The sequence below is a fragment of the Octopus bimaculoides genome, chromosome 4 (genome assembly GCF_046866305.1).
Source record: "Octopus bimaculoides isolate indiv1 chromosome 4, ASM4686630v1, whole genome shotgun sequence".
Classification (NCBI taxonomy): domain Eukaryota; kingdom Metazoa; phylum Mollusca; class Cephalopoda; order Octopoda; family Octopodidae; genus Octopus; species Octopus bimaculoides.
The window spans coordinates 3,709,482-3,732,904 of record NC_142931.1 but is presented as its reverse complement, the minus strand read 5'-3'; the positions used below and the strand labels follow the sequence as shown (position 1 = coordinate 3,732,904).

The window sequence follows — 23,423 nt, the reverse complement described above, 5'->3', positions numbered from 1 at the left end:
AATATATTTTACTGAGAGCACAACACAATATCTGGAGCAGACTTAAAATTAATGGCTCTGTGATTTTATAACCCAACTCTGTTATTTTGTAGTCCAACCCTATGGGACTTTGCAGTCCACCCCTATTTGTCTTGGTAGCCCACCCCTATGTGACTTTATAAAAATTCGACTTTAATGTCATGTTTTTTATTATGATTTAGTGTTTTTTGGTGTCAGGTCAAATCCATTGTAAAGCCTGGTTTCAGAACCTAACTTCTAAACTATGAAATATCCAGTTCCTCAACATGAAATTCTACACGTTACATTGAAACCTCGTTACAGTGTCAAAGCTAATGTAAATTTGTTAATGAAAAAGCATTAAAACTGTTGAATATAAACATTAATTGTGATTGTGTTAGTTGTGCTTTGTCCTGGGTAAGAAAGTTGACTATTGCAAATGTAAACTAGTTGTTTACCACTGTTTAGAAGTGGTCTTGTATTTCTTCACCTGATGAGGGACGCCTTCGCTTTAGTAGAAGTCAAACGTTTACCAAGTTCAGTTTCTTTTGGCTTGCACAAAACCATTTGTAATATCTGCATGACATTTAATTGTTATGAGTTAATTAATAAACAATTATTTTGAATTATCACTGTTACCTTCAGATAAAAATCTATTTATTGCAATTTCTTGGAAACTTCAATTATTTATAGAATAATAAATATTTGGTAGAATATTCAACTGCAAAAAAAAAAAATAATAAAAAGAAAAATCACTGTTACAACATTTAATGCTAATTCTTACATTTTTCGCAACAATCTAATTCATACCAGAACTGAGAATTGAATTTTAAGATTAAATAAATATCTTTCAAAAGTAGTGATACTTTAAATAAGATAAAACGATGATAGACAAGAAAGCTGTCTTCTTAACATGATGAATATGGAACTAAATTTATATTCTCTTGTAATTTATTCTATTTCTTTCTTTCAACTTTTCTACTTTTCTTTCCTTTGTTCATTTTCATTGCTCATCACTGCAAATAGCTTATACGGGAAAAAGATCTTCTGCAAGCAATGATGCAGCACTTACACATGAAACCTCAAGTAGATAAATCAGATATTGTAAGTATTGTTCTCCTTTTTCTGCTGTTTCACTCATATTTTGCTAATTATACACGCACATGCAAATATATATACAGATATTTCAGAATTTATGTATGCATCAGTATATTTATATATATAACAAATGTGTGTGGGTGTGTGTGCACTCTACTCCCCCACATCATCATCTTCAGCATGTGTGTGAGTGTGCACATGCATATATACAGGTATGCATATATATCAATATGTGTATATAATCTCTGTGTGTGTATATATATATATATATATATATATATATATATGTGTGTGTGTGTGTGTGTGTGTGTGTGTGTGTGTGGTGTGTATGTATATATATATCTTTTCTTTTCATTTAACATCTGTTTTCCATACTGGCATGGGTTGGATGGTTTGAACTGATTTAGCTTGGTTTCTATCACTGGATGTCCTTTCTGACACCATATATATATATATATATATATATATATATATATATATATATATTTACTTGGAAATGGATGTGTCGTGTTTAATTAATATATATAGCCTGGTGTAGCCATCTGGTTGCACCAGTCCTCAGTCAAATCGTCCAACCCATGCTAGCATGGAAAGCGGACGTTAAACGTTGATGATGATGATGGTGATCATATATATATATATAAATAGATAGATAGATATATACGCACACAAGCATATATGGGTATAGGACATCACCAATGGTGCAAATAACATGAAAAACGCAATCAACGTGAAAAAAATTGGAAAACAACTTATGTTTACTTGTTCTGTTTTCCATGCTGGCATGGGTGGGACTGTATACACACGCACAGTGTTAGTATTTTTACATATTTTTCATTTCATATATTTTTGGGACTCATTGACTCAGATTGCTGGATTTATGATTTCACTAGGTTAATTCTGATCATAAAAATTTAAATTAGGAGTATTGCTTAACGCATTAGCTTAACTGGAATTTAGCCCACGTAACAGGAACTGTGAGGGATATCGTGGAACAGAGAAACTGTGGGTGATACAGATAATTTGACGTTATTTTTGAATTCTGCATGCAAAAGCATATAAGATCCAGGTATTCTTTTCCTTGGGACAAATTCTTTGTTGACCAGTGTTATTCTTATCGTAGCTTACAAATCCATGCATGAAAATGTTGCTTAACTTTTGGAGTTTTGGAGACATGCCCCCCGTCACACACAGACACACATGAATGCGTAAATGTACATATAAACTTATATATAAATACATACATCCACATGCACTTATATATTAATGATGTACACAAATACATGACAGGTATATATAATACTGAAATATGTATAAAGTAAACACATGCAGACAAATATATTAATATAACAAATTTTTAAAAATAATAAAACCATACAATCAATGAAGAGATAAAAGAAATAGTAAGACGATACATGTGGATTTTATTAGGTATTTCTGTTTATTTAGAAACCTACAATGAACAGGTCAGATGTTAAACTCTAAATTTCACAGGGTACACCCTTAAAGTTGACACCGCTCCACTAAATGCAGAAAATTTCTGTTTCGCTATTGGCTAAAAATATACAAACTTTTACCTCCAATTTTTTTTCTCCACAACACCAAACCTTCAAAGCAATGAAACTGGAAGGCTGCATCATTATAGCTGATTTTCAGATTTTTTATTGTCTTTTAAAAAATGCATATTTTGCGACTGAAAAAAACTAGATCTCCAAAAAGACTGTGGAGCCTAGAGCCTAGTATGGCTTCCAGCCTTGCCAACTCCTGTTGAACCATCCAACCATGTCAATATGGAAAACAAATGTTAAATGATGATGATGATTGAGAATCCATTATATATATATATACATAATAGGAGAGTCCATTAAATACACAAACAATAAATTGTGTCAAACAAATGAGAAAGAACATAAAAGACTGTTTTTTTGTTTTGTTATTGTATTGTGTTTGTGAATATTGCTGTCATGCTAGGATTATTTTGTTGGTGAGAATATTGTTTTGGCCAAAGTTAGGGAATTTTAATGACTTATTTGTTTGTGTGTGAATTTATCTGTAAAACTAATTAAGGACATATTTGTTTTAGAGGAATTTAGGAGTGTCTGATTTGTAAGTAGTGTTTCATGGTTGAATGGCTTTTGCTTATGTGTTTGGGACTTTGTTTTGGTCAAGGAGTGGAGAGTTTGGTAAGGCTTATTGAATTGTTTGTTAAATTAATTAAAGATTTTGTTTGTTTATTTCAGTGGAGAGCTTGTTTTTTTGGTTTTAATTGTAAATCTTTAGGCACATTTGTATGTCTTGTGGTCAAAGCTTGTTTTTGCTTTGTCTTCTGTGTGTGTGTGTGTGTGTGTGTGTGTGTCTCAGTGGTTATGGTATTCAGTGTTTATATGCATACACATATTATTTAAGTATACACCCTACTTGAGAGAGAGAGAGAGAGAGAGAGAGAGAGAGAGAGAGAGAGAGAGCTGTGTGTGTCTGAATATACACACACACACACACACACATATATATATATATATATATACACTACATTGGCAGAAATAGAAAACATTTGTAAAAGTTCAAGTAAAACAACAAACTATTTTTTCTTTGTTTTTTTTTTAAATAAAGGTTAACACACAATAAACCAAAGTTGGTGGTTATTGCCTGGAATTGTATATAATGTTAGATTTTATTGCTGTAGATCAACAAAAATACTTTTGATGTGGACCGAGAAATGTCCTTCTAATTACAATCTTGTTGATTGGATTTTCAAATTATTTTTATGTCGTTTGACTTGGAAATTGTTTGTGAGGTTTCTCTTCTATTGCATTCTACTTGAAACATTTTACAGTTTATTGCAGACTTTTTACAAATTCATGTTTAATATACATTCTGTGTGTGTAGAGAGAGAATTTATGTGAATATAGTACAGAGAGCAGCAAAATGGAGATTTGCTTGTGTTGTGCACCACCAAGGAGATCAAAGGTGTGAGGTGTTCCAAATTGCAAAATAATATTTCAGGGGGAATCAAAATGTTGGGAAAAGGTGCATCCAAAATGATAGTGGTGCACTTGCTCAAACTGGCAAAGAATGATAAGAAAGAGGCCTGTAGGTGTCACTATGATAGGTTGTTGAATGTGGATAATCTGTGGAAGATGATTTCCCCAAAGTTTGCCCAACTGAGAGACCAGCTATTGGGGTCGATACTCATAGGATCAAAATGGCCATTAAGGACATAAAGTTGGGGAAAACTGCTCATCTTATATAGTTGTTGAGATCTTTTATCATTTATTTGTTTCAGTCATTGGATTCTGGCCATACTGGAGCACTGCTTTAAAAGATTCAGTCACATTGGCCTTAGTAGTCATTTTTTTTTTTCATTGTTTGGTGCTTGTTCTATTGGTCTCTTTTGCCTAACTGCTAAGTTACAGGAATATAAACAAACCAACACCAGTTGTAAGTGATGGTGGTGGGGAAATACACAGACAAACACAAATATATATTTCTTGTATTCTTTAATTCTTTTACTTGTTTCAGTCATTTGACTGTGGCCATGCTGGAGCACTGCCTTTAGTCGAACAAACCAACCCCAGGACTTATTCTTTGTAAGCTTAGTACTTATTCTATCGGTCTCTTGGTTCCGGGTTCAGTCCCACTGTATGGCACCTTGGGCAAGTGTCTTCTACTATAACCTCAGGCCAACCAAAACTGGATTTGGCAGATGGAAACTGAAAGAAGCCTGTCATGTGTGGGTGGGTGTATGTATTTGTGTGTCTGTGTTTGTCTCCCCGTCATCACTTGATAACCAATGTCAGTGTATTCATGTCACCGTAAATTAGTGGTTTGGCAAAAGAGACTGATAGAATAAGTACTAAGCTTACAAAGAATAAGTCCTGGGGTTGATTTGTTTGACTAAAGGCAGTGCTCCAGCATGGCAACAGTCGAATGACTGAAACAAGTAAAAGAATTAAAGAATATATATATAGGCACATGGCTGTGTGGTAAGAAGCTTGCTTCCCAACTACATGGTTCCAGGTTCAGTCCCAACCAAAGCCTTGTGAATGGATTTGGTAGACAGAAACTGAAAGAAGCCTATCGTATATATGTGTGTGTGTATCTTTGTGTCTGTATCCCGCCCACTGCTTGATAACCAATGTCGGTGTGTTTACATCCCTGTGACTTAGTGGTTCAGCAAAAACAACCAATAAAGTAAGTACCAGACTTTAAGAAAAAGTGTTAGGGCTGGTTTGACTGCCCCAAACTGGTCACAGGCAAATGGCTGGAACAAGTAAAAGATAAAAGATATGCATTGGTGTATATTATTGCTAAATATGTTTTCAGTTTGTAGATTTTTCTCATCCCTTTATTGTAGACAGAAGCCAACACTACATGTTCTAAGATTAACCAAACATCTTGAATCTTTTCAACATATTCTCCTCACAATTGAGAAGTCAATCTATTGGTTATTAAACACTCACAATACACTATGATTACTCTAGTGAAAATACAATACCTTTCTACTATTGATTAACAAACAGTTAATGCATTGAGATTTATACCTCTGTTTTAATTTGAGGAAATATTCTTCCTAGAACCAATCTCTTAAAATATTGTGATTTTTTTAATTATTATTTTTGATTCCTCTCACTGGAAATATTAGAAATTCTCCCTGTTTTTTTCTTTCCCCAATTTCTTATAAGTAAAATAAATTATTAGCACCAAGCAACACCAACATAGTCAATTGTGTAACATCGGTATGGCTGGAAGGTTTAATGAAAGGTTTTAATGTTTTTAACAATTTTGAAATGACTTTGTCGCAGATTCCCCATTCTGTGTTTGCTATTGAGGTTAAATTAACTAATTGTTTTTAACATCAACATTTCCTTTTTAATTAGTTTTCATTTAAAATACTGCAGCAGCACAGTTGTTCGGCCACATCTTCCAACCAGTCAGATTCCCTGTAAACTGTCTGACATTTTAATTAATGTTGCTCTATAATTAACTATTTTTGTCTTCAGTTTGTGAATATCTTCCTCCTATCTTTTACCTGATGCTACTTTCTGAATTTAGGTAACTTTATTTTGTGAAACTTTTCACTTTTTAGTAAACTGGTTTACTTTTATCAAATTGACCTTTGTCAGTAGTTTATTTAGAATTAATTCTTATGTTGGACAAAAACAACATTACTACAGTAACTTTATACAATATTTTCATGATTTATCACCTTTGATCAGTAATTTAGTCTACTAACAGACTTAGGAGACTTAGAAAATATACACTCACAACCTAGTTTGTTCTTTTTATTTTTGTTGCAATTCCTTGTGGCACAGTGAGGACAAGTCATTTTGGAAAGGAATGTTGGTTTTGACAACTGGGTTTGTTGTCGTCTTCTGGTGCTTCATTTCTTATAAGAAAACTCCAGACTATATTGGGTGCAAGTTTCTCATCTGCTGAAGTCTCCAGATTGTGAATTTTGTGGTATGACTGGAAGTAAGGGAGGGTTGGGGTAGGGGATGACTGACAGAGCATGAAAAGATATGCAGAATAGTAACAATGATGCAGTCAGGCAAAAGGTTAGGGATAAGAGAGAGAGAGAGATATGATATGTGGTTGGGCAAGTTGCTGGAATGTATGGGCAAGGTGGCAAGCATAGCACATGAAGAGAGTAAAAGATATATATGGTGGAGGGGGGAGGGAGAGATAGTCTGGTGGCATAGTGGGGGAAGAGTGATCAATGTAAAGTGTGAGTGGAGAGAACAGTATGAATAGACGAAGGATAGATAACAAGTGAAATGGTTCTGGGGTGTCAGAAAAATAAATGTTATGAAGGAAGAGCTGCAGTTAGAGAGATACTGGGTGGTGAGGGTGTTTTGCTGAGAAAATAAATTTTAAAATCATTCTTTAAATTAACTTGAAAAATAAATTTTACCAAGAAATTGTTTCAAGTTACAGGAGAAGGCAAGTTAGCACTGTTTTGATTTCTCCACACCTTCCCATTCAGGCCAGTTCACATCAGTTAAGCCACAAAACATCATCGGGAGACAAATGGCTGTTGCACTAATTACCTCCACACTGTAAATGTGTCTTCATTAGAAATCAATTAGCATCAAATGGTAGGAGGTAGTTTAGTTTAACGAGTTCTCTTTAACAAAATAAATACTTGTAGAATAGAATCCAAGTAAAAAATTTTTTTGGTTAAATGTGAGAATGTTTTGACAACAAGAGCAAAAAAAAGTGTGAATGGCTGCCGCAATATGTTTAGTGGGAAATTTCTGACCTATGTAGCGGTGGTGGTGGTGCAACTATAGATAATGCTAACCTAATTGTTATGCACTGTTGCTATGAGACATAATCTACAATATAGAAACGTATGACAGGATGTCCACCAGTGTTGGGCATCCGGTTCTATTACCAGGTCAATTTCATGTTTTTCTGATGGTTGGTGAAATCATTTCTCTACATCTCTCTCTCTCTCTCTCTCTTTCTCTTCCCACAAACTGAACTTCATCTCCCCACACCCCCACCCCTTACTGCTCTCACTTTCCCTTCTTTTCCCTCTTTGTTACTCCTGATCTCTTTTCTTTCACACACACGTGCGTGTGCATGTGTGTGTGTACATACACATGCACACCTAAATATGTGTGGCCAGAAGTGTTTGTATATACATGTGTGTGTGTGTGTGTGTGTGCATGTATGTATGTACATATGTATATTTGTGTATATGTATGTATGTATATATATATAAATTAATTTCTGTGTGTATGTATTTACTTGTGTGTGTATATATGCATGTATACATTCATATGTGTATGTGTGTATATGCATGTATATATTTGTGTGTGTGTGTGTGTGTATATATGTATGAATATTTTTGTGTGTATATACATATATATGTATGTATATATTTTTGTGTGCGTGTATGTGTGTATATGTATATATATATATATATATATATATATATATATATATATATATATATATATATGAATATATTTGTGTGTGTATACATATGTTTGTATATATCATTGTCGTTGTTTAATGTCCACTTTGCATGCTAGCATGGGTTGGATGGTTTGACTGAGGGCTGGTGAGCCAGAAGGCTGCACCAGGCTCCAATCTGATCTGGCAAAGTTTCTACAGATGGATGCCCTTCCTAACGCCAACCACTCCGAGAGTGCAGAAGTGCTTTTACGTGCCACTGACACGAGGGCCAGTCAGGTGGTATTGGCATCGGTCATGCTCAAATGGTGCTTTTTACATGCCACCTGCACAGGAGCCAGTCTGACGGCACTGGCAACGACCACGCTCGAATAGTGTTTTTTACAGGCCACTAGCAGAGGAGCAGATCTGTGTGTGTATCAGCGTGCACCTATGTATATGTATGCTATCATCCTCATTGGTTTAACATCCACTGTTTCATGCTAAAATGGATCAGGCAGAATTCTCTACTGATAAATGCCTTTCCTGTCACCAACCCTTACCTGTTTGCAAACAAAATAATATCTTCCCCCATGACGAGATATCATGTGCTATCAAGGAAAGAAGGTAACAATAACTAACATACATATATGACAGGCTTCTTTCAGTTTCCATCAACCATATCCACTCAGCCTGGGACTATATTTAACACTTGTCCAAAGTGCTTTGTTGTGAAATTGAACCCAAAATTATGTGGTTTGGAAGTAAGCTTTTTACCACACAACCACGCCTGCACCTCTCTCTCTATATATGTATATATATATTTGTGTCTGGTGGAGAGTCATTCTGTTTTAATGCAGTTTGATTTCCACTCATTTACTTATTTTTTCTAGGATATTTGTTGCTTTTTGCAACCTCTTCAGTAGCTTTTGACATGCTAACCCTAGCCCCAAACGAAATATCTATCTATCTATCTATCTATCTATCTATCTATCTATATGTGTGTGTGTAAATATATATATATATATCATCCAACCCATGCTAGTATGGAAGGCTGACGTTAAACGATGATGATGATGATATATATATATATATATATATATATATATGCACACATATATATATGCATATATATATATATGTGCATATATACACACACACACACACACACACACACATATATATATATATATATATATGCACATATATATATATATGCTTATATATATGTGTGCATATATATATATGTTTATGATGATGTTGATCTGTGTGTGTATATATATACATGTGTGTGCTTATATATATATATATATATGTATATATATATATATATATATATATATATATATCTATATATATATACACACACACACATACCCATGTAGTACCTTTCCTATTTCCATTCACTCTGTCTTTATGTTTGCATTATGCATGCACACACACACACACACACACACACACACACACACAATATATTACTTTATAGATATATAACCATGTTTATCACCATTGTTATCGTTGGATAAACACTGTGTAAACTAATGAACATTTACCCACATTATTCTGACTTTCTCTGTCTTCTTGGAAGGCAATCTGTATGGATCGATCATTGGTAAATAATGTTGACTTCACTTAATCCATAATCTTCAATATTTGCAAGGAAACATGTGTGACCAATCACCACAATGTCAGTCTGATATTAAGTCTGTGGCTGTTTTATATTCTCAATTGGCTTATATCCACCACCACTACCACCATCACCTCTTTCTTCTGCTCTCTATCTCTTTTCCCTCTTACATTCTCTTTTTACTGCTTACAACCTCCCGCCTCCGTTTCCTCCCCAACTTTTTTTCTGTGTGTCAGTGTTTTATTTCCAATAAATCTACTCTCAAAATATACCCAGGAAATTATAATGGCCAGAAAATGTGGTTCAAATATTGTATAGTTTTGCGTTACAGGATTTTATTTTTATTAGTTTTCAAGAGAGCCATGGAACGACTCTACTTGTTATCTTCTCTTACCATCTTTAGAATGGTGTCAAGAGCAATGAGCTGAAGTTGATATTGTTTAAAACCTTGCTTGAATTTTCAAAGGTTTTGGGTTGAGAGGGACTGGCAGGGGCTTTAATTTTAGGGAGTAAAGATGTGGAGAGTATTCTATGCTGGGTGTTCAGAATGTGATAGGGATGAAATAATATGAAGAGAAATAGGTACAAGTGCAGGTCTTGAAATAAATGTCATTATGTGAAGCAAGATACCATTTGTAACTGCATGTGGACCCAGCTTCACTGTGGGTAGGAATTCTTAAGTTCTGGTGAATGTTGAAGGGTTGTCTCTCAGCCTAACAGACTGTCAGTGTGCAGAATGAGTGAACCATCTTATATTTGTGTGCAATATTTAATATTAGGGTCCTCCATCTTAAAAATGTAACAATTTTGGCAACAATCTCTTACTAAGAAAGACATTGAAGAGGGTTTCATTGAGGTGACTTTTAAGGGCCACTGTCTTTGGGATTTACTGAGAGTGTGATATTTCATTTCTGATAGTATTGAGGGTGTCATGTACTCATTCAAATTGGGTTTATGGTCTCTGATAAGAGCGTGTATATTTGTCAAAAGTTGAGCCACACACACCATGAATTCATTTGCTACTTTTAATTGTAGGACTCATCCTTTGGCTGTGTCTGACTTCAATGAAAAAATAAAAAAAGACCTAAACCCTTTTCTGAAACGATTGATAAGAGATTTTGTCCTAAATTGTTAGAAATGTAATGCAGGTGACAAACTGGAAGTTTTTGAGAGAAATACAATAGAGCTTCCTTACAGAAATTTTACTGTTAAATATTTGTTTATGAAAACACTTTTCTGCATGTTTTACCATCGAGTTTTTCATCACTTTATTTTATATTATAAATAGTCCACAGCTACACCAGAAAAAAACCCCATTCCTTTTCCTCTCTTAGTTGGTAGATTGGATCTATTCAATCTCAGTCACAGATTTTTAAATTGAATTTTTTTTAACTAAACAGTTTCAAACTTAGGATACTGGTTGAATGTGTCATGTAGAACACAGTTTACTCTTATTGTTTTTGACAAGATTTTGTATTTTAGAAGTTATTTCATGTTAAAGTTGTTGTATTTGGGTAATTTTAACCAATCAATGACTTGTATTCAGCTGAAGAAAGTTACTGCTGCTTGCGAAAGTAATGGAAGAGCAACAACTTCCGGGTCATCGGGTCATCTGTTTTGGATGCTGCATACATATATGTAGGTATATGCACAGACACATGTATATGTATATATACACACACACACACACACACCGATACATACACACACATGCAACTTTTAGAATGCTGAGGAAAGGAAAGGGAGGTGAGTGTGAGGGATACATAGCTTTAAAGAGGGAGAGTGGTTGTGAAGTTGAGGACAGTTGTTCATGCAATGTTTCTGCTGTCCATCACACACACACACACACACACACACACACACACACACACATATGTAAAGCTGATAAAATCCTGAATGGAAGCAAGGAAAAGGAGAGGGTTTAATAAATTGATATGTAGGGGTAGCAGGGGTTGGTAAATTTATATAAGCTGTTGTTCAGATTGTCAACACACCGCCACACTCTCTGTTCTCTCTCTCTCTCTCTCTCACTCTACAATTTGCTGGAAATAACAGCCAAATCTGTCTCAGTGTCACACGCTTACATTATATAAACAAGTGGACACATTGGATAGGATGGAAAAAAAATACATATGCACACATATATGTATTCCCTATAAAAGAACTTTCTGTTTTTCTCACCCACCTTATCCTTTATACTTTTCTCCCACCTCACTTTCTCTCTCTCTCTCTCTCTCTCTCTCTCTCTCTCTCTCTCATGATCCGATGACCCGGAAGTTGTTGCTCTTCCATTACTTTCGCAAACAGCAGTAACTTTCTTCAGTCGAATACACTTCATTGGTTGGTTAAAATTACTTTAACATGAAATAACTTCTAAAATACTAAATTTTGCCCAGAACGTTAAGACTAAATCGTGTTCTATGTAACACATTCAACCAGTATCCAAAGTTTCAAACTGTTTAGTTAAAAAAATTTTTATTAAAAAATCTGTGACTGAGATTGAAAAGATCTGGTAGATTTCTTTGAAGCACAGATGTGGCACACTTTGAGGTACTGTAATACCTCACTTTATGAGGACCTGTTTTACAAGACCCCAAGTTAATGAGTTTTATTTTTCAAGCACAAGATCCAAATTTTGAACAAAGTGCAAAAGTTTCCATTACCATAACAAATGCTTCTGTGTGTTACAGAAAAATTTATAAAGAGCGAAAAAAAGCTTCTTCTAAGCAAACAACTCTAGACTTGCTTTAGAAAAAGAAATCTACAAAACCGTTTATGAGTACTTGTGAATCAGTGACTGCATCTATAAGTGATGGTGGTGTGCATGTCTAATGCAAGTGAAAGTGATTCAGAAAACGATTATAATAATAATAATAATAATAATATTTTTTATTATAAATGATCTTGACATTCTTTTTACTTAACATAAAGTATTCTTTACAGTCTCCTGTCGTCTTATTGTTGTTTATTTATGAGTATTATAAATTTTATAGGTAAAATTTTTTTTATGGGAACGAATTACAATTTATAACATTGCTGCTATGGGAAATTATTGCTCTGCTTTATGAGTTTTTGCTTTGCACACTGCCTCCCTGGAACAGATTATTGAGGTATTACTGTATTGCCTACATACCTAGGCTAGTAGTACTGCTCTCACATAAATGTATTCCTGAACTACATCTTAAAACAAATGGTGTTGGTAGTGGTGGTGGTGGTGGGAACTAAGCAACTGATTATTAAAGAATCACTCGTTAACCCTACAACCAGGTTACTACCCCTCCCCCCTTCTAAGCCCACTTAATTCAAATACTTTTTCCCCTCCCATCCCCTACATTGTCTCATTCCTCAAATCCTCCTCTAAATACTGTCTGGTCCTTCCCATTATTGAATCTCCTGAGGAATATCTCACACCCCACTACCCAACCAAGCATTGCTATTGTTTCTCTAACCTACAAAAGACTGACTAGAAACAACAGTTGCATTGATCTTATCAGGCTAGGAGGAGGAAGGATAATCGTGGTCATTAGGTTTATCCCCTCCTCCCTACTCCACCTTCTATAAAAGCCAAAACAATAGTTTTGTCATTCATGAAGTTAAAGAAACCATCTGAAATCCTTGATAATTCAAAAAATATTGAAATAACGATATTTTCAAAACCACATGAGCAATTATTAGTCGATGGCAATGGAGACATCAGAAATAATTGGAGTTTAATTATTAAGTTTTTACAAGTTATAAATGTTTATGTTAGATATAATAAATAATTAAAAGTCAATTTATTCCATATTAAAGATATATTTTCCTTCTCTTTACTGTTCTTTACAAGAATATTTTATTTATTCCTGGTTTTGTTCACTGGAATTGTTTGCAAACCTCCTGTATTGTGATTGTGTCTTGTTACTTGCTACATGTCATTTCTGTACTTTATTCTCAACTTTGAGAGGTAAAAAATGTCGCAAACTAAACATGTAGCAAATATGCTTACACATGAATATTTTATGTATATTTGATAATTTATAGAACTTTGTCAACCTTAGACTTTAGTAGTAGTAGTAGTAGTAGTAGCTCTCTACAACTTGGTTCCACCATTAGGTTTCTTTTGTTCCTGTCTCAATGTCAGTTGTTCATTTTTTTCCTTTTATATTTATTTGCTTCCTTGTATGTGTGTGTGTGTGTGTTTGGACAGATTATGTGTGCATGAACTGCTATAAGTATTACATAGTTTGTTTTCTCATATGTATATGTAAATGTGTGTATGTTAATGTGCATGTGTATGTGTGTGTATTGAGATATATATATATATATATATATATATATATATATATATATATATATATATATATATATATATAGATAAGCTTACTTGGAAATGGGTATATATATACACATATATACATTATGGGATAGATAGATAGATATGATGTATGTATGCATACATATGTATGGTTGTGCACACCCCCACCCACACAGGGTCAGAGGGCGAGAGAGAGTGAGTGAGAGTATCTAGGGAATATTGTTAAGTTACTTGTAGGATATGGTGTGGGGAGAGGAAATTGTTGTTTTTAATTTGCAATTAATTGCTGTCTCCCTTCGCCAAGACATTCAGTTATGTCAGCTGAAGTAAAACATTCTGAGTGAATAAACAGAGCAAAGGAAATGAAGAGAATAAAATCAACAAATTTATCATGGAATATAATGAATCATGACATTGGCTGCTGTTGTGATCTTTATCAAGCTAATATTGATACACAACTTTACTTTGGAATGAAGAATGATTTTATAAAGAACAAACACATATCGCAAATGGTTAGATTGATATTCATTGTTACACTGAAGTATTCTTATTGTTTCATGATTTTATAGCAAATAGACTAAAATCAGAATTATCAAGTCAACACTGTTTTCTTGGTGATTCTGATATAAATATATCCAAGCTATACTAGACCTTTTCTCCTACATCCAGTTTAGTTTGTCAGTTAATCTATAGAGATGATACTTTTCCACTTTCTCTCTCCTCTGCCTCACTGGATAATTTATTCTACTCCTTACGCATAAATCATTTCTGAAATTGTACTTTTCTGTTGTATATATGAATTAATGTTCATGAAATATATCACAAAGAATACATATGTATACCACCATCAATACAGTGTACACTTGTATATATATATATATATATATATTTGCCTCTAGACTTAGAGAAAAGACTTGCTTCACACATAAAATACTGTTATCTGTATGTGTGTTGGAAAGGTAGGCCCAATATGTTACCTGGTTTATTACCTCAGGATGTCTTCAGATGAGTTCAATCAATTGTAAGCATTTGGAGCAGGCTTCCATGAGGATTAAGGGCTGTACTCAGACAGATCTTCTTGCTGTTTCCTCTATTTCCACTTTCTATCCTTTATTTGGCTAATCTCACTCTCTTGAAGAAATCTATCTATCATTCTCCTCTCTGCTATAATTTTCATTGAAGTTAATGCATACAATTCCTTCTGGCCCTTGCACCCTCTCTCACACACACCACACACATCAAAATTCTTACACACAAACTAAACAACCTTCCGCTCTCTCCACCAGTTAGTATCCACACCAGCCCATATAGACGCATTTATACCCCAATTACCTGTCATCTTCAAACTCAGTCTTTCTGCATCTACTCTCACTGCACCTATTGTTTTTTCTCTCCTAACCGAGGTAACATACCTTACCCTACCTGCTACCCTACAACCCTATCCCAAACTCTCCTGGACTTCATCTCTCATCTCATCTCATCTCAATTAATTCTGTCAAATTTTTGTCAATATCCTTGTTGTGTTTCACTTCCTATCTTTTTTTAAGTATTCTGCAAGTGATGGAATATCTCTTCACATGTCTTGCAACCAAAACTTCTAAACCCCAATTTCCAAATGATTTCCCTACACTTGTAATATGAGCGAAGAATTCTGGAGAATTTACTCATCACATTGATATCTGTAGAACTGCTGTCAGACAAACATAGGATACCTTGTTTTTTTCAGATTGTCTATTCTAGTTGACCTCTCTGGTCTTTTGCCAAGAGGATCTCTTACCTACTGACTGGAATCTTCCAAATCACTTCTTAATCAGCACAGTGCATTTGGTTTGTAACACACACACACACACACACTTCTCAAAAATATACCTTTAGCTCCATACTTGACAGACACAACAAAGCTATTTTTTTCCCATCCCACCACCACCACCACCACCACCACATAGTCACCGAGTACAATTATTCCTTTGATTACTGCAATTTAAAAATCTTACTGCTCCAAATAGTTTCCTTCACATTACCTTAAAAAAATTATGCATCAGACAAAGCTCATATCTTCATCAAATGGCACCTTGCCACCATGTCTCCATACAGGAAATCTATTCAAATAATTGACAGATCCTTCAGTGTTCTACTAATTCTATGATACTCTCTCTTACATGTGGTGTTGTCTGAAAATAATGAACTTGCTCTCTTATTGATGTTGTTGGATATGTATTTGGTTAGCAAGTGGGGTCAGTTTTATGGGAATGTGTGAGCCCAAAGTTAAGTCAAGTGTAACATCCAGGAAGTTCCAGAAAGTTTGTCTCTTGAGTTACCTTAGACAGTCACCTTTCACTGAAAGTTGTTGTAATAATCTTTGTCAGTTGTATGTCCAGCTGTAATATTTGAGATCATAAGTCTCTCATCTATGTACAGTCTTCTGTAATATCAAATGATTCCTCCAGAATCTAGAAACCAGTCTACTTACAATGGAACTATCTCAGGGTATATAAACATTTTGTGAACATTTGTAGAGAGAACACAGCATTTAGGAATTGGTTGAAGTTTTGTAACTTCTGTGTTACAGAGAATCTTCACTTTATCTGTTTCTCTACTTCAATCCTTTAAAAAAAAAAAAATCATTCCAAGTTGCCATTTTATGCCAAATTCGTTGTAGAATCACCTGTTCATGATAATTGGTTAAAACTTGATGACAGCATCAACCTAACATCTTGGTTTGGAAATCAGACTCACAACCCATCAATTGTGAATCATACATTCTAACCACCTGGCCACATATATTCACAGATGCACACGCATGAGTGAACAAAGCCATGTCTTTAATGTAACATGCATTATATTAAGACAAAAATACATTTACATGCTCACACACGTATACAACTACACACTCTTGTTCACACATATCTACAAATTTCATCATCATTCTGTTACTGTCTCCTTTTCCATGTTTGTGCCCCCTCCTCTCTCTCTCTCTCTCTCTCTCTCGATATATATATATATATATATATATATATTGTTTAGATGTCAGTTTGTTGCAGGACAACATCCTGGGAAAGCTCCTTACACGACACTGAGTGTTAAAGAACACTGATGTCCCAGGTAGGTTGAGGCAACTCACCTGTGATGATTGAGAAGAAAGATATCAATATTTCATTGTTGTTACAGTTTCTCAGTACAACTTACTTGATTCACCTCGAAATGAATCGAATCACCAGTCTGGGACATACGAGGGGTGCATGAAAAGTTTTGAGCCTTCAAGACCTTGAAGTCTTATACCATGTTTTTTTGTTTTTTTTTGAGGCTCAAGGCTTTTCATACACCCCTCATATATGCAAATAAGTGTGAAGTTTATTTGCTGGTATACACACACACACACACACACACACACACACACACACACTATTGACCAGACCATCAGATGCTGTTATATTCCACTGGTCATCCATCCCACCCTTATTCTCTTAGAGATCTCAGCTGCCATATCTTGACACATATCCACTCTGTGTCCTAGGTAGACATACACCTTTACCTCCTTGATTTCACTGCTCCACACCTGTATTCAGTCTTTGGCTATCTCTTCCAACTCTATAAGATTTGTTTCCATGCAGTTGAATTCAAGACCTACTGCTAAGCTCTGAGTATCCAGCTTTGTCACCATGGTCTGCACCTGGTCTGTGGTTTCAGCGATGAGTACAATGTTCATGCCACCTGTCCAATCAATGTCATTGATGACCATTTCTAGGCTCCTGGACAGGTGACATATTGTAACCGTGATTGAGGCTCTTCATTTCACATAATTGCATGTGTGTGGATGTTTTCACTAATTGTTTTAGATGCCTGTGTAGTTAGGAGCAGATGTAGAGGTATTCTTTGTCCTTCCCATCTTCACCTAGTCAAACATCCAGGATGTGATGGCTGGAGAGAGAGAGAGAGAGAGAGAGAGAGAGCAGGAGCTACGCCTGTAGTCAATCAGTACATGTTTTAACGGAGTAGATTAATGTAAAACGAAGTAATTCAATCAGTCAAAACACGTTGCCTGTTCTGGGGTTGAAACCACAATTTGGGAGATAATTTGAAGAAATATATAACATTAGGAATGGAGAAGTGGACAGTAAAATGGTGAAAAGATGTATGAACGTGTGTGTGTAATCTTGTGTACGTATATGTATGGGCTTGTGCAGATTATGTATATAGATATAGAGAAAGAGAGAGAGAGAGAGTGATTGATTGATTTTATATCCTTAACATTACCTGGTAACACATACCTATTTAATGATCCAATAAATACTATATGATTTGTGTTTACCTGGGAATATGTAATCAGTGTTAATGTAAAAAGGTTAAAATGATTCTTATGCCAGGTGGAGTCGATTCCGCCTGCGCCATATGTAGTAACATCGAATATGTTTCGTGAAATAAGGAATAAAATGGATTGAGAAATCGGTTAAGGTTGTTTATTATTGATTGTTGTTGGTATTTCACTGAAGAAAAAAGGTAGGACTGTATTTACTTCTAATCCCCACCTCCCCCATAAAAAGAGTTACCGTTCGTCATTACATCCCCTCCCCAAACCCAACCAACGAAAATGTATTTAAAGGGTTTTTCAAAATTGATTAGAAAGGCCGAAGTTTCGAAGGGAAGTAACTCTCATACATAGACTGCAATGAAGAGTAATACCTCTTGCTACATTGCTGTCTGTCTGTCTGTGTCTTTCACACACGCTGATTATCTCTCTCTTTCCTCCACCCCTTTCTCCCCCTCTACTACTGCATCAATGATATTTATTTTACCCGTCTACTATGGCGATAGTGATATACATTAATTATGTAATCTGTTTCTTTTTAATTTATACATATATATTTTTGTCTTTATTTTCCTAATAGTTTCTTAGGACCACTCCATTCTTTGTTCATTCATATATATATACCCAGTTCATATATCGTGTTCACCACCGTCCTCATTGTAATTTTTACCCCACATTTTCCTTACACTGGATGGTTCTTCTCCCAGGACATCATCTCATCACTTGTGATCCTTTGTCCATCTGCTTCATCAAGTTTCCTATTGACAAGTCTCCTTAATTTAGTATTGTGTCTGTTATGGTTTTCCTCTTCCGCTACATGATCCAACCTCATGGGTCATGTAGCGTTTCTTTCCCTAGCTGCTTTCTTCCACATGCATCATGCATGCCCCAGGGTAATCATCTCTGTTTTCTTTTTTCTTTTTTCTCCACTCCTTTAGTCTCCATCACTCATACACACAAACACAAAAAGCAAATCATGACTGCTTCCAGCCTTCAGGCAATCTCGTCCTCATTCAGTGGCCATGTTGTGAAATCATACAACATTGTACACCGTACACAAACAGCTCCTTCTTTAGAGATGGTCACAACTGGAGCACTTTTGATCATTTATCTGCTCGATCAAGGCCTGCCTGGGGCTAAGCAACAATGCTGTCATTAATATAATACAAGGTTATTGTTGAGATAAAATTATAAAATATGGAATTATTATTGTATCCTCTGTTAATTTTAGAACATAGTGTGTATGTGTGTATGGGTGGTCATAAAGTCATGCACCATCCTGCAACATGTGAAATTCCTAACATTCTGTTTTTTCTTTTAATCTCTTTTCACAATTGCCAATGTTAATCACAAACCAATCCTCATTGGATAGAGGCAGTTAATCAACAAGGTGGGGGCAAGGTAATGGTGTGCTGTGAGATTTGGCACAATCAAGTAATTGGACCATTTTATTTTTAGGGGGTTTGTGACATATGATTCGTATCTGGACATGCTTGGCAGCAAGATGACACCTCACATGCATTCACTTGGAAGGGGAAATTCTGTTTGGTTTCAGCAGGATGGGGTTCTGCTCCATTATGCATTACAGCTTCATGATTTTCTGAATAAACATTATCCAGGGAGATGGCTCAGGCTTTGCAGGCCATTTGAGTGGGCACCATGGTCACCAGGTTTAATTCCCATGGACTTTTTCTTCTGGGGCTACATTAAATCCTTGTGTATTCTGAAAAGATTCATGCCCAAAGACACCCCCTTCAAAGAATTGTTGAAGCGTGTGAACAAGTCAACAGCAATGAAGAACTATTTGTGAGGGTTCATCACAATTTCAAATTCTGTATGAACACTTGTTTAGAGTTACATGGCCAACACTTTGAACATTTGTAATGGATTATCTACTCCATTGCTAATAAAGCATACTTGATATCTCCCATGGTGTGTGATTTTGTGGCCACCCCGTATATTTATACATTATTGCTATCATTACCAAGGCAGTGAGCTGGCAGAGTCGTTATCACACTGAACAAAATGTTTGGTGGCGTTTCATCCATTTTTACTATCTTGAGTTCAAATTCTGCCGAGGTCAACTTTGCCTTTCAGTTCTGTAGATTATAGTCACAGTGGGTTGGGACAACAATTCTTCTGTTGGTAATTCTGTGGTGTGAACTCTTGTGGTGATCCAAGAAATACCTTGTTACAAGCAGCTCTAACAAATCCCTAAACTTTCTCCATTCTCCTGTTCTTACTTTGGCTGCTGTGCTTTCACCCCCCCCCCCCCCCCACCGGTGCTAATTGCTCACCTAGGTTATAAAAGCTATCAACTTCTTGTTGGGAACATTCTCTGCAGGTGAAAAAATTTATTACCAGTTGTTTATGACTAAATTGGCCAACATTACTCAACCGTCTTTAAGAGAAAGAGAAGTGGGATTTGGTTTTTTTGGTTTTTTTCTTTATACTGGAAATGTCTTGCAACAAGTTTGCCAAAAAAAAACAAACAAAGAAAAGCAAGCCTCAAGCAACGTGCATGTGTTTGTGTCACTTTGTTTTGATATTTCTGCATTGGTTCACCATTCATATCAAAATAATGCCATTGATTTTCACATCATCTATGAAAAAACAATGTCTAGCCATTGAGTTGATTGTTTAAAGAACTTGCTTGGGGACAGGTGAGGATTGGTGACAAGAGGGGCATCTGGCTGTTGAAAATTTACCTCACCAAGTTTTGTCAGATCCACATATGGAAAACTGGACATTAAATAATGGAGGTGGTGGTGGTATGTCATTGACTTTTCAGTGACAAAGTTTTGGCAGTAAAAATTTTAGTAATTTTGTAATATGTTTAAACATGTGCATGTATGTATGCATGTGTGTATGTATATATACATGTATTTATATGTGAGTGTATATATATATATATATATATATATATATGTATGAATGTATGTATGTATATAAAATGACTAGTTCAAGGAAATCCGCTTCTGTATTTATTTAAGCTTAACCTAATATCCAGGTCAGAAGCATGCTTCTAAATTGTACTCTTCCCTCTCACCCCCCATTCTTGTTGTGTTTCATAATTGAACTGAAATCCTAACACATCTGTGCTCAGCTTCATAAACCATTTCCTATAATTACTGATGCTTCCTGGCACTTTTTTTTCTCTCAAATTCCGGAACTGTTTTTTCCCATTGGTAGTCTTAGTGACTACTTTGTTGTTGCCTTCTTTTTGTCAAATCCTTCCTAATACCCTTGTAGTACTTGCTAGACAGGGACTCTCTAACCCCAGCAGGTTAATTTAATTAAGCATTGTAGAATGAAATTTTAATGAATTTTAAAAAATGATCTGATTAATTTACCTCATAAGAACTGAATTTAGAAAACACTAATTTTAGTGGTGAATCTTAACAGCAAGGATCTTATTTTTATAAACTAAGACTAGTATCTCCAAATGCTAAGACTATAAATTTGCTTATCTTTATTAGTCTACAGAAAATGCTATTATTTTCATTGTTTGAAAAATATTACTATGAAAATTGATCTGTAAGCAAACTTATTTTATACATCAAAATTCTATGGCGTTCTGCCAGCTCTATTTGTTATTATTATTATAGCCATTATCATTCCCCATAATAGTTTAGAAATTGTAGAATTCATAGAAACCCCATGGGGGTAGCAACTACTCCCAACCAATGATTGATGTAGACAGTTCATGTTTAGATTCTACTTTACCGAATATTTTATACACCAGAATCTCTGAAAAGGACAGTTCCTAACCAGATCTTTTTTTGTTTTCTTGGTGTTTTTTAAACAAGACTCAACCCTCATTTCTCTGTCTTGCAATTAATATCTATATAGATGTACATATGCATGCATTATTCAAACCCACTGGCTTTTATATGGCCAACTTTAACTAATGAATATATTGGAATGTATTCTTGAATAGACTCTTGTTGGCTTTTATAGTAAAAGGCAAGAATTTAATGTTTGTATCCTGAAATGGCTTAGTTTTCCTCTACACTGCATTTTATTTTAGCAACAAATTAAAAACAGATATGGAGAGGTAATCCTAAAATGTCTGGCAGACTTTTGTCACAGAAACTCCTGAGTATCTGTGATGGTTAACTTTTTTTTCTAAACCTGTCATTTGTATTTGTTTATTCTTTCAGATTCTCCCAGTACTTCCAAAGCAGCAACATCAGCAGCAGCAGCAGCAGCAGACACAACAAGCTTTGCAACAGGCCCACATGGATATTACATCTCAACTCCCTTCAATGCCTCCATTGTCCAATGCTTCAAATGTCCCCCTTTTAACCTCCACACCTGCCATGAGTTTATCACCCACTACTACCTGTACATCACCTCAAATGGTCATATCTACTGCCCATTCTGCACAATCACCTGTCCAGCAGTCACCCCAGCACCAACAGCAAGCCTCCAGCAGTGTGGGACCGATCCGTCGACGGGTATCAGACAAGTGCAATCTGCCTATCTCTGCTGGTGGGTAGTATAACCTGATGAGAGGGAGAGAGAGAGAGAGAGAGAGAGAGAGAGAAAAGGAGAGAGAGAGAGAGAGTGTTATTGATGTATTTTTAACACCTAACTTTAGTTGTTTTAACAGGTTTAGTTATCATGTATTATTATTATTATTATTATTATTATTATTATTATTATTATTTTCATTATTATTAATATTATTATTATTGTTGTTAGTATTATTATTATTATTATTATTATTATTATTAATATTATTATTATTGTTGTTGTTAGTATTATTATTATTATTATTATTATTGTTGTTATTATTATTATTATTATTATTATTATTGTTATTATTACTATTATTATTACTCAGGCGGTGAGCTGGGAGAATCGTTAGCCTGCTGGGCAAAATGCTTTGTGGCATTTTGCCAGCCTTCATGTTCTGAGTTCAAATGCTGCTGGGGTCAGCTTTGCCTTTTTATCCTTTCAGAGTTGGAAAAATAAGTACCAGTGAAATACTGGAGTCGGTATAATCGACCTGTCCCCTCCCCTCAAATTGATGTCCTTGTGCCACAACCTGAAACCACCACATCATCATCATCAATATTATTAAGGTGTCTTTTTTTACACCAAGTGTAGTCTCACTGTCTCACGTCTGACCCCCCCACCACCACCACAATAGATATCTAAGTATCAACTGAATCACCCTTTTCCCCACACTAACA

The 23,423-nt window shown here is 35.1% G+C and overlaps 1 protein-coding gene across 41 annotated transcripts in view; it reads left to right on the top strand.

Annotated features, from left to right (window-relative positions):
- LOC106881718 (forkhead box protein P4) overlaps positions 1-23,423 on the top strand; it is a 543,812-nt gene that overhangs the window by 472,991 nt on the left and 47,398 nt on the right. For all 41 annotated transcript variants that reach the window (XM_089350188.1, XM_089350182.1, XM_089350175.1 and 38 more), the window contains 2 exons: positions 1,024-1,101; positions 22,386-22,716. In XM_089350188.1, coding sequence (XP_089206314.1) covers positions 1,024-1,101; positions 22,386-22,716 — 409 coding nt within the window. The remainder of the gene's footprint in view (positions 1-1,023; positions 1,102-22,385; positions 22,717-23,423) is intronic.